Source organism: Ustilago hordei (genome assembly GCF_900519145.1).
Source record: "Ustilago hordei strain Uho2 genome assembly, contig: UHO2_contig_02, whole genome shotgun sequence".
Taxonomy (NCBI): Eukaryota; Fungi; Basidiomycota; class Ustilaginomycetes; order Ustilaginales; family Ustilaginaceae; genus Ustilago; species Ustilago hordei.
Window position 1 is genome coordinate 1,014,527 of NW_024545252.1, and position 16,544 is coordinate 1,031,070.

The following is a 16,544-nucleotide window of genomic DNA, read 5'->3' on the forward strand; positions in this document are numbered from 1 at the left end:
ATATGTCCTTCTTTATATGTCGTGTGGATAGTTGCCGGTTGTTTCTCGTTGCGTAAGAATGGATAAAGGAAGGGGGGGAAAGGGTGAAGGATTGTGGTGGTGAGTAGTTGCAAGATTGTCAGCGATGCAGTTGGGAAGGTGAATGGATGCCTTCCCCGCCGTGGTTAGAAGAAGATGACGTCGAGTTGCGCAACCCGAGAAGACGGCACTATTTCAGTCTTTCGCCTTGGCCCAAGTGGAGGTCAAATTTCGACCATGTTCGTTTTGCAACCCTAACAACACGCTTTATTTAGCACTCCCTGTGTTGGCACCATCTCTCACATCCACACAGACTGTCATCAAGCATCAACACTTGGCAACCGCTAGCTAGCACCCATTGCATTAGCATCACTCCCGTCGCTGGACTACTGATACAGAATCCTCACAGCGCCCAAATCACCACTCTCGATCGCCTCTCTATCCAACGCTCCCACCCCAACCACTCCTCCTCCCGATGCTGCACCAACCCAACCACTCTCATCACCATCATTCCCCCAACCCGCAACTCCCACTCCAAACCCACTCGACTCCCCACCCTGCGTCGCACCACCATGCTTACTCGACCCCTGTCCTCCACTACTCGCAGCCCCACTCAACCCACTTCTTGTCCCCTGCACACCACTGATCCCTGACATCATTTTCCCCTTGCCACTCCACCCACTACTCGCACCCCCGACCCCTCCTGCTGCCGAAACGATACTTGCACCCGGCCATCTCCTCCAATCGCTCCTCTGTGTTGACGCTAGATCATCTTCGTCCGTATCTGCATCTGACCTGTGCGGGAGATGGGAGAGCCCGATTTGGATGAGAATCTTTTCGAGTTCGGGCCAAGAGATTGAATAGGTAGTGCACAGTTCGTCGTCGCTATGTGTACCATCCAGCAACTCTAACAGTCCGGGGGGGATTGCTTGGGTGGTTGAGCGAAGGTAGATGCTGCTAGCAGCTCCAGTGCCGACGCCGATGCCAATTCCGGAGTTGCTAGCAGATCCGCCGAGGTTGGCTGTGCTGGGTATGGCGGTGGTTAGACCGATCGCACTGGCTCTTTTTCTTGGTGAACGCGGGTGGTTAACGCCAGAGCTAGAGCTGGCGGGACGATCCACCTGAAAAGCAACGGCAGCAACATCAACAGCAGTCGTCGTTGGGTGTCTGTACTTCTGTCTCTGTCTTGTTCTCTTCGTAGGAGAAACCTGCACCGAATCGGTGAAATTCGACCCACTTCCAGTGGCTACCATACTCGATCTCGCCTCACTCGCCCCTCTCCGTGTTGGGGTCCTCGTTCCCACTCCAGGTGAATCAACACTTCCATCTCTGGTAATGCGCTGAAATGCACTATATGCTCCACTCATACCGGACAGCTCTCTGGGCCGTCTATCTCTCGGTTCCCTACTACCACTATGTTCTCTCTGCTTGATAGCTGGAGAGTTGACCACCGTTGTTGACATCCCAGAACTCTCTGCCGCACCTCCACCCAGCCCTATTGCATCGCCCAAATATATCGGATATCTGTGCACCCTCCGCAAAAAGCCTTGAATAACTCCAAAACTCACAAACCTTCGCACATCAATCCCTTTTTCATCCACCGCATTGTCCTCCACCCAATCCGCCAAAGTCGTTCCTGCCCTCAAGAGCGAGTATAACCTCAGCAACTCTGGCCAAGAAGCCATACCATACCCGGCGCGAGTAACATACAATCTACACTCCCTGCCCAACCCCTCATCATCTGCCATCTTCGCCATCGCCGGTCTCACCGTATACATATTGAAATACTGGAAAATATCCACTACGATGATACATCCATAATACATCAGGTGCTCCAAACACGCGCTTGTCAGCCCGAGGTCTGCGTCCGCTAGCTGAGCGATCCTCTTCACGTGATTGACACCATCAATGAAGGGTAGGATGCGGCGTAGGGTAAGGTCCCAGTTGCCGTCTACACGGGAAAGGAGGTCGAGGAGAGCAACGGGTACATCCCAATCGTTTATGGGTGCAGGGTTGGGATAGACTGGGAAGAGTTTTAGGTTGATCGCATCGCGGACTGTTCTACCCAAGCCGTGCGGTGGTTCTCGTTTTTCGACGAGATTTGTGCGGGCTGTGGGGTCGGTAGGGAGAGTTCGCAGGGCGTTTACCGAGTTGGAAAGGGCTGCGTCGATGGTGCGGAGCGAGACGATGGATTCGGTGAGGTGTTCGAGTGATTCTGATTCAGGGTCTATTCCGTGAGCTGTACTTGCTCTACTAGAGCGGCGAGTACCGCCGGTGTTGATACTATCGTAAGCACCATTGTTGAGCACGTTCCCGAGGGTTTCTGCTGCGCTTAGTTCCCGTGTCAACTCGCTTTGACGGCGGGAAGAGACGATTCCCATTGCTGTATCTCTACTTTCCTCCGATGGATACGCTCCACCGTCGTCAGTTAGTGCAGCGATGGTGGAGAATCGTGCAAAACTAGGCCTCCTCCCTTCAGCCTCCATTGCAGTAGGCGAAAGAGCAGAAGATGGAGAATGAGGTCCTTCACTCCCCGGTCCGCTCGCTCCCGAAGCACTGTTACTTCTAACCATCATCGCAGGACTGATCGTCGTTAAGGGACTCAACACCCTTCCCCCTCCCGCACCACCGTCACTTGATCCTGAAGTAGATCTCGACCTTGCCCCACTCTCGGCATTTCCCCCTCCCAACCCACCCTTGGACGCCTGCCTAGCCTTCAACCTTTCGTTAATCGCATTCCTCTCCTTCTCCCCCCTCAAACTGGCAAAGCTTGCTCCTAAAGTTATAAAGTCTTCCGGACCCATCACCGGATTGACGAGCTTCCCTCCTTCTGGACTATTCATCCTACTCGCCCCACCCTTTTTCTGGTCTAAATAGCTAGTATACGGAGCGTCAGGTAACGCAATAAAACTCTCACAATAGCTACTTAGATCCTCGAACAGCTGCTCTATAATCCCGTACATTCTCGGTAAACTTTTTGGATTTGACAAAAAGCTTTGCGTTTCCTCCAACCCTCTCAATAGCCTCCCGCATTTTCTGACAACGGGTTCGTAGGCACGAACATCGGAATGACCTTCGAAAACGAAGCAGAGGTTAAAGATGAAGTTGTTGCGTTGATATTTTCCTGCGTCTTCGATCAGCACCGGAAAGCCCAAGATCTTATATGTTCTCTGCTCCCTCGTCGCGGCGGTGGTGTGAGAGGGTTTCCGGGAGGATGTTCGGGAAGAGTTACCCGAGCGGACAGAGGAAGAGCGGGCTCGGTGGTGTGGGGCAACGGAGGGAGTGCGGGAGGTGGAAGGACGCGAATGGCGAGAAGGGTGGATGTTGACAGTACCACGTGCTATGGAAGTTACAAGTCGACCACAAAGGGGAGCTTTGGGGATGAGGTATTCGGAGAGAGCGGAGAAGTTGAATAGTGGTTCGCCGCCGAATGTGCCGGATGATGGTGGTGGTGGGGCACCAGCGATAGGGGTGGGAGGGGAGGTGCGATCTTCGGTGATGGAGCCTTCGGGGACTTGATAGATGACTTTGGGACCTTCGGTGGGATGGAAGACGGCGTAAAAGACTGCGATTAGTCGTGGTAGAAATTGCTCGTCCAGGGTTGGGATTGACATTGTGCCTGCTTGTCTCTTGACTGGTGCGAGAGAAGTGAATGCCGTGTGGCGGTGGTATGCCTGATTGAATGCGTTTCAGCGAGCGAGATTAGCCATAGTTTCGTGCTTGTGGGAGCGCATGAAAGCGCAGCGATGAGGAGAGGAGAGGATGGTAGAAGTGTGAGGAGAGATAAGAAGGTGTGGTCAAAGCGAAAGGGTAGAGGATGAACAGCCTCCCGATTTCGAAGGCGGCTATAATGTTAAGTTTTTTTTAAACCAGCCTGACTTAAGCCCGATTTGTGCCCGATTTATACCCGATTTATACCCGATTTGTACCAAGCATTCGAACGCTCGAACCACTTCCTAGGTCTGCTCTCTGTGCCATGTTTCGACGCTGTCAGAATCCGGAGTCTCTCAAATGAACTTGACAGCTCCTCTTTCGTTTCTCCCCACCATCGACGCTCATCTTGATCACTCTGCCCCTGCATCCTCGACCGTCACTACGATGGATTAGCACGTTCAGCAGAACAAGAATGCGATCATAGTCACTCATCATCTTTCGCAGAGCACAAACCCGTGCTGCCTGAAAACCACACAATGTCGACTCACACATCGCCATTACGGCGAGCCAACGCTTTACGGACCACTTCATACCTCACGCTTCTACTGCTACTCCTAGCTGGTCTCTGTACTGGGCATGCGATCAGAAGCAAAACACGCAACTATCCGCGATTCCCAGCCTCTGACGTCGCTAGCATATCTTCCCTTTCCGATCCAGCACCGCACATCTCCCTCACCGACCGCAAATCTTTCCTCTCCCGCATCCTAATCCCCCGACCGCCCGACACGCCCAACTCTCTCTCCGTCCGCAACTCAATCCTATCCATCTTTCAATCGCTCACACCATCGTTCCCCAACGCCAACCCCACCAAAACAGGCAAACTCGGCTGGCATACCCTCCAGCACTCCTTCATAGCCTCTACTCCCGAAGGTGACAAAAACATGACCAATCTCATTTTCACCAAAAACCCTTCTGCGCCGAGAAAGTTGATCATTGCTGCGCACTACGATTCCAAGTTTTTCCCAAGGGGCTCCGGGATGGAGCGGTTTGTGGGGGCAACGGATAGTGCTGCTCCGTGTGCGTTTATAGTTGATCTTGCGGTTGCTTTGGATGATGCATTAGATAGAAGGGAGAGAGGCGGGGCGGGTAAGGGAAGGGATACAACCTTGCAATTGGTGTTTTTCGATGGTGAGGAGGCGTATAGACAATGGACATCTACTGATTCGATCTATGGTTCCAGTGAACTTGCCAAACACTGGGGTGAGACATATTGGAATCCTTCCCCCTCCACCTCCTCATCTAAGTCATCTCGGAATCTAGAAGCAAGAAGGTTCAAGAATAGTTATGGACCGGTACAGCATATTCAAACGATCGAACATATGGTTTTACTCGATCTCCTCGGCGCACCTAACCCCACCATCCCCTCCTACTATGATTCGACCAAGTGGCTCCACACTGCTTTTACAGATGCAGAAAAGAGATTGGCTAAAGCAGGCGTTTTATGGCCGAAGGCAAGCAAGGGAGGAGAAAGTTTCTTTTCCAATAAGAAAGCTTGGGGTGGCATTGAGGATGATCATCTGCCATTCTTGCGCAATGGAGTGCCGATCCTGCATGTTATTCCAAGTCCGTTTCCGAATGTTTGGCATAAGTTGTCGGATAATAGGGAGGCGTTGGATTATGGTACTATGTACGCTTGGTGTATGATTTTAAGGTTGGTGGTTGCTGAGTATCTGGAGTTGGACGTAGGAGGAGGGATGCGAAAGAAGGGGTTACGAGGTGATGAGGTAGGAGCAGAAGGGTTTGATTCAATAGGTAAGTTCAAAAGCAAATGGTTAAAATGGGGTCGGGTCGAGCTAGTAAGTCTCACCCCCCTCCCAACGCCTTTGAATTTGATGCAGATCAAATGCTGACTCCTTGATCTTTGATTGATTGGTAGTGAATGCAACAAGTATCTTTTGATCCCTGGATCTCATGCAATCCACAGAAAAAGCATTCCACTGTTGAAAGTATAATAAGAATACGCGTGTCGACACTCAGTGGTCGACGACGGTCTAAGTACAATGTTCAAGCTATTGAGCAGAAACACTATACTATATTGACCTAGGGAATGAATGTGCTGAGTGCCTCGAGTTCTCCGCTTGATATATATACAAAGTGTCGGCATATGCCAAAGGTGCGAGCATTCCACTTAATGTCCAAGTGTGTCAATGAGCGCGACTAAGTTCTACGCGATCTCTAGTGAGATCAGATTGGCTTTGACCGATTTCTTTCGTATCCGTTTACGTCAACTCGCATCATCATATTGGATCGTTTCCTTCAGCATCCACAACCTCAGCTTGTGTGTGAGCTCAACACGACAGGATCACAGAAAGCGGGTTTGTGATCGCTTAAGATGATAGAATAATATAAGCTGCATTACGCTTCATCGATACTCCTTCCACCTGGCGACCTTTGATACGATGATTGAATGTAGTTATACACGATAGAGTGGCCCCGTCCTGTTCTATTCCGTAACTTGGCTTTATGCGATTACTGACTACTCGAGCTGTCTCTAGAATCAACAGTTTTACCCAAACCCAAAAGCAATTCTGCTGCTTGATGATCGTCCCCCTCCGCAACTGGTCTTGCCATCGATCTCAAACTCGCTTTTCTCGGCGAAACGACTTTCTTGCCTTTCACCAACATCTCTCCTCTCCTATTCTCGTCGTCGTCGTCACTGAACGCCTCGAAGAACCCTGAATCATCATGTCCGAACCTTTCCCCGGTTTCACGAGAGATGAGTGGGGTGCAAGAACCAAAGTTGCTCCTATCCCCGAGCACTCTAGAGGGAGTGGATGCGGTGAGAGAAGGTAAGGGTTGAGAGAGGGATTCCATTCCGCTACCAAGGGGATGGGTGGAACGGGGAGTCCAACTTTCTTCACCAGAGTAAGTGCGAGTGTGGGAGGATTCCCAAGGACGGTTTGTTTGGCGAGAAGGGAGGGAGGGATGACGGGGGTAGTTGGCTGAGATGGATCGGCCGAGGGTTATGGTGGTGGCGGGCGACGTTCCGATTGCTCGGAATCGATCGGATCGGGTGCTCAGTGGGATGGTGAAAGCAGGGGTGTTGGAGGAAGGGGTGGAGGGAACGATCATTGTTGGACCCATAGGACGAGTTGTGGAGGAAAGGAAGGAGGAATGGTGAGTGAATGGACGAGAGGAAAGCATGGGGGTTGGCATCCCACTGCCGAAAGATGCGGGCCGAGTTTCAGGAACGCTGAACGAGGTTGCAACGTCTTCCAGCTGTGCTTTTCTGCGTTTGGGAGCTGGAGCGGCGGTAGCGATCTTCTTTGCAGCAGCAGAGGAAGGCGGAGGTCGGTTCTCGTCAGTGACCTGTATAGCAGAGGCTGGACGCTTTCGACCACCGGTAGTGGTGGGTTTGACTGCATCGTCCTTTCTTTTGGCTTCATGTAGACGTCGAGTGAGGTCTGTGGCTGATAACGAGCGTCTTCCGGTAGCAGCCTTGCTCTTCTTCTCTCCGTTTGTGGGAGCACTGCGACCGAGCTGTTGTTGTTGTTGTTGTTGTTGTTGTTGTTGTTGTTGCTTGCGAGGAGGAGTAGACTCGCTAGGCATCCTCTGCAAGCTCAACTGCCGAGCACTGACGCTGCGTGATAAAGGCGTACCACCAATGCTGATGGGCAAAGCCGAAGTCGAAGCTCGATCTCTGCCTGCTGCCCAATCTAAGCTGAGTTGTCTGGCTGAAGGCAAACCAACTACCGTCGCACCGCTCTTCTTGGAGATGCTACCCAGGGAGCCATGAGCAATAAGAGAAGAGTTGCAGGATCCAGCTTGCGTTTGGATGGCTTGTCTGGCATCAGCGCATCCAGGGTCCATGGGGACAATCACCCGGGTATCCACAGATGATGCAGCTGCCTTCTCGCGCGCAGCCTGAGCTTTGGCAAGAGCGGATGCTTGTGCTTTAGCAGCACGTCGCTGAGCGATAAGTTTTAATGTGCGTTCCTCATCTTCTTCGCTGTCTTGGCGGGCGTTGTGTGGTGGATAGTCAGCATCGCTGCTGGATGCACTGCTGCTGGGCATCATCTGGAGCAGACCTTTGCCTCGGACAACGCTGAGAGTGTCTTTGGTGGGTTGCATGCCGATGATGCCCTGGCGCTGAAGTGCAACAGTGAGCTTGGGAGGGAGACTGGAAGTCAAGGAGGCCGAAGCGGTACCTTGTTTGGGCTGTGGGGCGGGCGAGGCTTCTTTGCGCAGTTCAAAGTTGCCAAGGCTAGCTCGACCACCAGATGTGGTCAAGAGGCTAAGGCTCGATGAGCTAGAGGCACGAGAGAGAAGCTTGGGTGGAGGCAAGATGGTATCGAGCTGCTCTTGCTCAATTTCGCTTGAAGCGGGCTTGGCCAGAGGAGCGTTGTGATCAGTAGCAGAACGGCGGAGCATGTTGCTGCGTCCACTGAGCACATCGTCTAGGGACAGGCGGGGGACTGAACTATGACGCGACAATGCTGACGACTTGGAGCTGGAAGCAGCCGCCTGGATAGGAAGAGGGACAGTGTCGACCTCGACGCGATGAGCAGTGATACCAACACCTTCGGGCCCGACTGCCTGACGCAGATCGCGAGCGATAGCTTCTTGTTGCTTGGTCAAACTAGCAGCAAGGGGAACGTCGCGCTTGATCTTCTCGAATGAGCGTTTGAGCGGAGAAGCCTCGGTGGTCTCGCGGCCAGCCAGGAGCCAGGGTGGAATGTTTTCCTTGTTGTTCTGGCTCAAGTCTTTCAACACTGATGGGTCGAAGGTTTTGGTAGGAGCGGCCGCGTTAGCACTAGCATTACCCAAGGGTTTGCGCTGCACAGGTGCAGGTACAGGTGCAGGTACAGGTGCGGGTGCGGGTGCGGGTGCGGGTGCGGGTGCGGGTGCAAATGCAGCAGCAGATGGTCGTGCCGGAGACTCTTGGGGAGCTGGTGTGGCGCCAGGAGCGATGCCCGAGCCGCCATAGCGATTCGACCTCTTCTTCTCGGCTTGTCTTCTGTTCTGGAACCACACCGATACAGCTCTGCAAGTGACAAAGTGAGAGAGAGTAAGGTCAGCATAGGGTAGCGCGAGTCGTGCTGCATGGGGGTGAATGGCTTACCTGACAGACATGCCAACGCGATTGGCAAGGAAAAGACGAGCCTCATGATCGGGGAAAGGGTTCTTTGCATAGACCTCAGCTAGCAGGTTGGCTTCATCAGGACGCGTGCGCCTTCTTCTACGGATCTCATTCTTTGCGTCTTCACCGAGGACACTAGCGGTGCTCTCGAAAGAGTCGTCGCCGATCATCGAAGCTGCCGCTCGCATCTGCGCATTACGGTAGGAAGGGTCTACTGCATCATCCTCCTGGTTCTTCTGCGCCAGGTTGGAGACTGACAGACGATTGACGTCGATGGCGGGACTTTGCGATGCAGTGATAGGCTGAGCTTGGAGCTTGTTGCTTTGACTGACTTCTACCTGTTCACGGTCATTGTTGGGGGGAGCGTAACTGGCGTGCGAGGGAGGCGGTAGCTGGGTGGTGGTGTTGGTGCTGTGGAGATGCTCAATGGATATAAGACCGTGGGATGGTCGTGGCGGAAGGTGGTGATCGTGATCTGTCCAGTGCTGATGTCTGAAAGCGTCGCGCGAGACGAGAGGGGTGGTGACGATGTGACGCGGACTTGCAGCATGAGAGGCTGGATCGCTGCGATCTTCGGCACGTGGCGAGCTGGAGCGATTCTGAAACAAGGCTGCGTCTTTGTTGATGTAGGAGGAGAAGCTGTCTACGGACGCGGCGGCAGGACTACTTCTGGGGTGAAGATGCTGCTGCGGTGGCGTTTCAAGAGGGACTGCATCGCGACCATCAGACTGGGAAGAGCGGCGATGCTGCGAGCTCATGTCCAGACGATGAGAGCTAGAGGCAGCAGCGTGAAGCGAAGGAGGTGTACACTTTTCCTCACCAGTCATGATGATGGGTGATAGGCGAAGACTATGTACCGACGCACGCGACGTCCGGACGCGATAGTGGCGAGCAAAATGAGGCAGCGAGTTGGCTGGCTGATGGGATAAGGGGGGGGGGGGGGGGGGGAAGATCAGGACCGACAAAGAACGTAGTGCAGGGCCATTTGCAGGCGTAGCAGCTGATGTTGATGATGATGATGATGATGAGCGAATCCTCCGCTATGGTTTGGGGTAGGGCAGCGACAATGTGATGGACTGCAGGAGGAGAAAGTATACGAGATGATGTAGGGAGATGGAAGGATAGCGTAGGATGGACGCCTCGTAAGTGTTGGAGGTGAGTTGCAAGTCGTGGTCGCTCTTCTGTGCCAGTCGGAACTCACGGTGCATTCCGCACGCACCCCTTTGTCGCCATGACGCGGTGGCAGGTCGCACAGACAACTACGCGAAGGCGTGTCTTTTCCTCTTTGGACAAGCTCGTGGGAAGAAAAAAAAAAAAAAAAAAACAAAAAACAAAAAACGAGTCAGGTGGAGAAAGACACGTCTCGTCGCGGTGCATTTGCCAGTTCCGCGTTGGCTTCGGTGTTTTTCTGTTGACAGCTCTCCGCGTGCTTGGCGTGAGTCGTCTCGAAGAGTTAAAGTGGCTTCGTGTTAATGAATCCTCCGCGTTCAACTACGCGCCGTGTCGATGCGGATCACATGACCTAGCCCCCGCTTTGGTTTGTTAGGCCGTAGCATCACACACTATATCACAGAAAGAGGTGGAGGCTTCCAACTCAGTCAAAGCCTGTGACACGCTGCAAGGTGGTGGCACTCTTCTCTCCTATATACCGTCTCATCATCACCCTTGCCCTGACCGTAGATCCATTCCGGTAACAGCAGGACCAGCAGAGCCAGCAGAGCCAGCAGAGCCAGCAAGACGCAAGCAGCCTCCAAGTCGAGGCCCGCCATGTCGATACAGGACCATTTACAGTCCTTTCTCTCGGCAGCATCGAGCTCGCAACGAACAGTAGACGCCGACGAACAACTCATAGGATCACTCCAAGGCCACGTCAATACCCTCCTCAAGTCTACCACAGACCAGCCCAGCTCGGTGACACTTACTGCAAGCCCAGATCTCGCCAAGCATGCTTCTTCTTCAGCTAGCCATGTCTGGTCTCAATTCCAGCGTTTCGTCTCGCTCAATCGATCTGTCGAGCAAGCAGGTCAGGATGCAATCGATGACTATCCACACGAGATGCAAGCCTCGGCCGCTGAGCATTGGGATCGAAGCGACTACCATCCATCTCACCACTCGTCCCCTGCTGTAGCTGGGCTCGAAGACCACCTAGCTCACCTCACTGCTGCTGATCCCCAGCTCGCAGAAAGCTTGCGTCAGACTGTTCTCGCTTCCCTCTCTTCTCCCCGTTCGGGAGATGAGGTGTCAGCCGAGCTCGCAGAAGCCATTGGCTTTCAACATCTTGACTTGGTCGGTAGCGTTGTCAGTGATCGTCAAACCGTGCTTGCAGCACTGCAGTCACACGACTCGATCACAGCATCACACCTGAACCGATCAGCAGATATCTCGCAACATCGCCCATCACTGATTGCACTGCCACATCATCAACCACAACAGCAGCATCATCATCCACACGGCTCTTTCCATCGTGGCGCTCGACCTTACCTTCCTGGCTCGCAAGTCGTTGTCCAGACACAAGGAGAGCGTCAACAAGCTCGCAGATTCAAGAACGACCTTCGCAAAGGCAACCGTCAGAGAGCTGTCGACCCAAGCGAAAGTATTCGCACCTACACACCAGAAGAGCTCGAGCGTATCCGCGAAGAGAGTCTTGCTGCTGCTGCCAACCGTCCACTCTTTACCGGCACTGCCACTGGCGCCGATGATGTACGCTATCCACACGTCTTCTCCTCTGCACCTCAAGGCAATGTCCTTTCTGTCTTTGGTCAGAAGTTTGCCCTGCCACTCGGCACAGTACGTGAAGAGAAGCAATTCTTTGAGCAAGTCACCATCCCTCCACCGCGCACTGTTCCCATGCGAAGCGAAGAGCGCTACATCCCGATTCCAGAAATGCATCCTATCTGTCGCGGTGCGTTCCCAGGGTACAAGAGTCTCAATCGACTACAAAGTGTCGTCTATCCTTTGGCATACAAGACCAACGAGAATTTGCTCATCTGTGCTCCTACCGGTGCTGGTAAGACCGACGTAGCCATGTTGGCCGTGATGCGCGCCATCAGTCAGTATGCTCGCAACTTGGAACCGACAGCAGGCAGTGCCGGCGCAGGCTTCGACATTCGCAAGAACGATTTCAAGATCATCTACGTCGCTCCCATGAAGGCGCTCGCAGCAGAAGTTGTGCGCAAGTTCAGCAAGCGTTTACAATACCTTGCTATCAAGGTGCGCGAGTTGACCGGTGATATGCAGCTTACTCGCCAGGAGATCGCCGAGACACAGATGATCGTCACAACTCCCGAGAAGTGGGATGTGGTGACACGGAAGCCTACCGGTGAAGGCGAGCTGGCCACAAAGGTGAGGCTTCTCATTATCGACGAGGTTCATCTGCTTCACGATGAGCGTGGTTCTGTCATTGAGACTATCGTTGCGCGTACGCTGCGACTTGTCGAATCGAGTCAGTCGCTCATTCGTATCGTTGGTCTATCAGCTACATTGCCCAACTACGTCGATGTAGCTGACTTCCTTCGTGTCAATCGATGGCAGGGTCTTTTCTACTTTGACTCCTCCTTCCGACCTGTTCCGCTCGAGCAGCACTTCCTCGGTGTTAAAGGCAAAGCTGGCTCGCAGCAGTCTCGAGCCAACCTGGACAAGGCCTGTTTCGAGAAGGTATCCGAGCTCGTTCAGGCCGGTCACCAAGTCATGGTCTTCGTCCATGCCCGAAAGGAAACCGTCATAACAGCGCAAACTCTCCGAGAGATGCTCCGCCAAGAAGCCATGAGCGACATCCTGCAAGCTGCAGCCGACGAGAATCCGAAAAAGGCTTTCTTCAAGAAAGAGCTACAGTCTAGTCGCAACCGCGAGATGAAGGAATTGTTCGATTACGGCTTTGGTATTCACCATGCAGGCATGCTTCGTTCCGACCGTACGTTGAGCGAGCGTATGTTCGAAGCAGGTGTCACCAGAGTGCTCTGCTGCACGGCTACACTTGCTTGGGGTGTCAACTTGCCAGCGTATGCAGTCGTGATCAAGGGCACAGACGTGTACGATTCGTCCGCGGGCAAGTTTGTCGATCTGTCCATTCTAGATGTTCTGCAGATTTTCGGTCGTGCTGGTCGTCCGCAGTACGAGGATCTCGGTGTGGGTTACATCCTCACATCGCAAGATAGGCTCTCGCACTACGTCGATGCTATCACTTCACAGCATCCGATCGAGTCCAAGTTCATCGGAGGGCTCATCGATTCGCTCAATGCAGAGATCTCGCTCGGTACGGTCGCTAGTGTGAGGGACGGTGTCTCTTGGCTTGGCTACACCTATCTTTTCACGAGAATGAAACGCACGCCACTCACCTACGGTATGACGTATGACGAGGTTGTTGATGACCCGCATTTGGGGGTCAAACGTCAGCAGCTCATTAACGTCGGCGTGAAGAAACTTGTGGAGTGCAAGATGGTGGAGCATGATACCATCACTGATCGTCTCAAGGTCACCGATCTTGGTCGCATCGCTGCAAAATACTATATCGGCTATAAGACGATCGAGACGTTCAACGAGCGCATGCGTAGCAACATGAGCGAAGCCGATGTACTCGGCCTTCTCAGTCAAGCTGCTGACTTTGAACAGATCGTACCACGAGATGCGGAGGAGAAGGAGCTCAAGAAAATGCTCAAAGTTGCACCATGCCAAGTCTCAGGGGGTATCGAAACTTCAACTGGCAAAGTCAACATTCTGTTACAGGCGTATATTTCGCGAACTTATATCGAGGATTTTGCGCTTGTTTCTGATTCGGCTTATGTCGCTCAGAATGCTGGACGAATCATTCGCTCGTTACTCGAGATTGCTCTGAGTCGAAGATGGGCTCCGACGGCATCGGCTTTGATCTCGATGAGTAAGGCGATCGAGAAACGTATGTGGCCATTCGACCATCCTTTGCAGCAATCGCATCTTAATCCGGATACGCTCTTTGCGCTCACGGAACGAGCGGACGATGTCGAAATCGAGCAGCTCGCCGAAATGTCACCGAGCGAAATTGCAAAGTTGATACGAGTCAATGCAAGGATGGCCAGTGCGGTCCGTCAAGTGGCACGAAGTTTCCCTCGTCTTGCCACCTCAGCTTCGCTTCGACCTCTCAGTCATGATTTGCTGCGTATTGATGTTCGCGTCGATCGAACATTCGACTGGAGCGAACGCGATCTCGGTCGTCTACACGGCTTCTATATCTGGGTAGAAGACGAGGAGGGAGCAGAGATTTTGCAGTGGTTGACGCATCTTACGCGCCTTACCGACTCGCACACCTCGAGCGTATCTTTCACCATTCCACTACGAGAGACCTTGCCATCGGGACTCAAAATTCGATGGATGTCGGACAGCTGGCTGGGTAGCAAAGGTAGCGAATGGATTGCGTTTGACGATCTGATCGTACCGGGTAAACCACCAGCGCACGATTCATTGCTGGATTTGCCGTTGCTTCCTGTGCGATCGGCGTTGAGGGATGAGCTGCTGTGCGAGATGTACGCGCAGAAGTTGAGCGCGTTTAATGCGATTCAGACGCAAAGCTTCCATACCATCATGTATACGAAGGCTAATACGTTGCTGTGTGGGCCGACAGCTTCGGGCAAATCGACGGTTGCAGGGATGGCGGTCTGGCGTGCTTTGCAGCAGGGAGATAAGAAATGCATCGTTATGGTTTACAATATGAGAGACCTCTTGGCTTCTGCACTTAAAACCACCCTGGTTGCAGCGCTGAAGCAGAAGGGGATCGAGGTGAAATGCACTTCGCTCTCCAAGCGAGTCATTCCGTTCATCTGCAACGATAGTGTGGGGGCTAGAGTGTTGCTCACCACATCGAGCAATCTGTTGCGCGCACTGGATGTAAGGCAAGACTTGGTAACTCACACTTCTTTGCTGGTTGCAGAAGATTTGCATCTGCTGGATGCGAGCTACGAATTAATGCTGGCTAAGTTCATGTGGTGTTCCGCTCGAGCACATACCGAGGATGGTGTTGGCAAGCCACGGATAGTCGCGACAAGTGCGAGTCTCAACGATGCCAGTTCGCTATCAGCATGGATTGGAGCGGATGAATTTTCAACGTACAACTTCCATCCCAAAGATCGACCTTCAATCCTCTCGACCTCTTTCCAAGCGTTCGATCTACCGCATTCCTCTGGTCTGCTAAAAACGATGGTCAAACCGGCATTCGACAAGATGAAAGAGACTCGCTCTAGCGGGCCTGCTCTCGTCGTTGTCCCATCCGTTTGGCAATGTTTCACGGTTGCTTCGGACCTAATCACAAAAGCGGCAGCGGAAATGGAAGATGGCTATCTAGGTTTACCCTCAGAAGAGATCGAATCCATCCTTCCGCACATCTTGGACACATCGCTCCACGAGGCGCTGGTACATGGGATTGGAATTCTGACAGAAAAAATGGTGCATCAGGACCGATCGCTGATGGAACACTTGTACCATCAGGGCTTAGTGAAAGTTATCATCACTTCTCGAGACTGCTTATGGTCGGTCACACTTAGCGCGGCGTTAGTGGTAGTAATGAGTACGCAATATGTTAGGATTACAAAGGCCAATAATGCTGGTATTTCCGATCGGGAACTGGTAGACTACAGTCTGGCAGAGTTGGGTCGGGCGCAGAGTTTAGCTGTTCGACCCGGTACGCCGAGTGATCCCAATCCGACTGGGGAATGTTTGGTGCTATGTCAGACGGATAAAGCTGGGATGCTGGAGAAGATGTTACATACTGGTATGCCTTTGCATTCGACGCTGCTGCAGAATGAACATAAGCGTTCTCCCCTTCTGCCGATGGTGCTGGGCGAGATAGTGGATGGGGTGGTGGAGAGGGAAGAGCAGGTAATGGATGTGTTAAGTTGGACCGTTTTGCCTGCTGAACTTATGCGCAATCCGACTTACTACGATTGTCGCACTAACGATGCTGGTTCGGTGATGGCGAGGTTGACGGAAGTTGGGGGGGAATGGTTGCAGACGTTGAGGGATCTAAGACTTATAGGAAAGGGTGGGAAACTAGAGGCGACGGAATTGGGAAAAGCATTGCATCAACAGCCCGGATCGACATTGTTACATGTGGTAAGATGGTTTGTGAATATGTCGGCGAAACCAAATAAGGCAGCTAAAGAGATGGAAACTTTTATCCCTACGCCTCGGCTTAAGGGCGAGAAGGAACCAGTGGAGGGCAGGCTGGAAAGGGAGGTTTTGGAAGCAACATTGACGCAGGTGGGGGACGAGTGGAAGAGTGCATTCCGTCTCTCCACCCATCCCCGCCCCGATGGGAAAGATGGAGAAGAGAAGGAAGGGGAAGAGGGGGAGAAGAAAGAAGTGACTTATGGACTCAAGCACAGACTTTTGCTCTGCCTCTATTTTGCCAAGTTGCAACTCATTACTCCCTCCAAAGCAGCATTCTTAGGGCTTAGTCGGCGGGCGAGAAAGAGACAACAACAGCAAAATCAGCAAAATCAGCAAAACGAAAATGGAGAGGACCATGATGATGATGAAGAAGCAATCGCACCTTCTGCAGGTGGCGACGAAAAAGCTTTTGCAAGGGTGATTGAGAGGTTGGAAGAAGAGCAAGCGGCTGAAGTTTTGGCTCTGTTGGGGGCTATTAGTTCTGTTGGTGGTCGCAATTGACTCTGCCTGTTTGTCATCTAGACTTTGCAATCGTATCAAGGAGCAATGTAGTATGGAATGCGTTTGTGCGATCGTGTCAAGAAAAAAGAAAGTTGAC

At 52.7% G+C, this 16,544-nt stretch overlaps 4 protein-coding genes across 4 annotated transcripts; 2 read left to right on the forward strand and 2 right to left on the reverse strand.

Moving 5' to 3' along the window:
• Window positions 1-404: 404 nt before the first annotated feature.
• UHO2_01144 (uncharacterized protein) lies at window positions 405-3,632 on the reverse strand (the record flags this gene model as incomplete). Its single annotated transcript, XM_041553612.1, has 1 exon — window positions 405-3,632. One exon carries the CDS (start codon window positions 3,630-3,632, stop codon window positions 405-407), a length of 3,228 nt encoding a protein of 1,075 aa, XP_041409546.1.
• Window positions 3,633-4,208: 576 nt separating this feature from the next.
• Window positions 4,209-5,631, forward strand: UHO2_01145 (uncharacterized protein; the record flags this gene model as incomplete). Its single annotated transcript, XM_041553613.1, has 2 exons — window positions 4,209-5,484; window positions 5,609-5,631. 2 exons carry the CDS (start codon window positions 4,209-4,211, stop codon window positions 5,629-5,631), a joined length of 1,299 nt encoding a protein of 432 aa, XP_041409547.1.
• Window positions 5,632-6,201: 570 nt separating this feature from the next.
• Window positions 6,202-9,639, reverse strand: UHO2_01146 (uncharacterized protein; the record flags this gene model as incomplete). Its single annotated transcript, XM_041553614.1, has 2 exons — window positions 6,202-8,716; window positions 8,795-9,639. 2 exons carry the CDS (start codon window positions 9,637-9,639, stop codon window positions 6,202-6,204), a joined length of 3,360 nt encoding a protein of 1,119 aa, XP_041409548.1.
• Window positions 9,640-10,579: 940 nt separating this feature from the next.
• UHO2_01147 (putative RNA helicase) lies at window positions 10,580-16,447 on the forward strand (the record flags this gene model as incomplete). Its single annotated transcript, XM_041553615.1, has 1 exon — window positions 10,580-16,447. The coding sequence occupies one exon, from the start codon at window positions 10,580-10,582 to the stop codon at window positions 16,445-16,447; it is 5,868 nt and encodes a 1,955-aa protein (XP_041409549.1).
• Window positions 16,448-16,544: the final 97 nt, after the last annotated feature.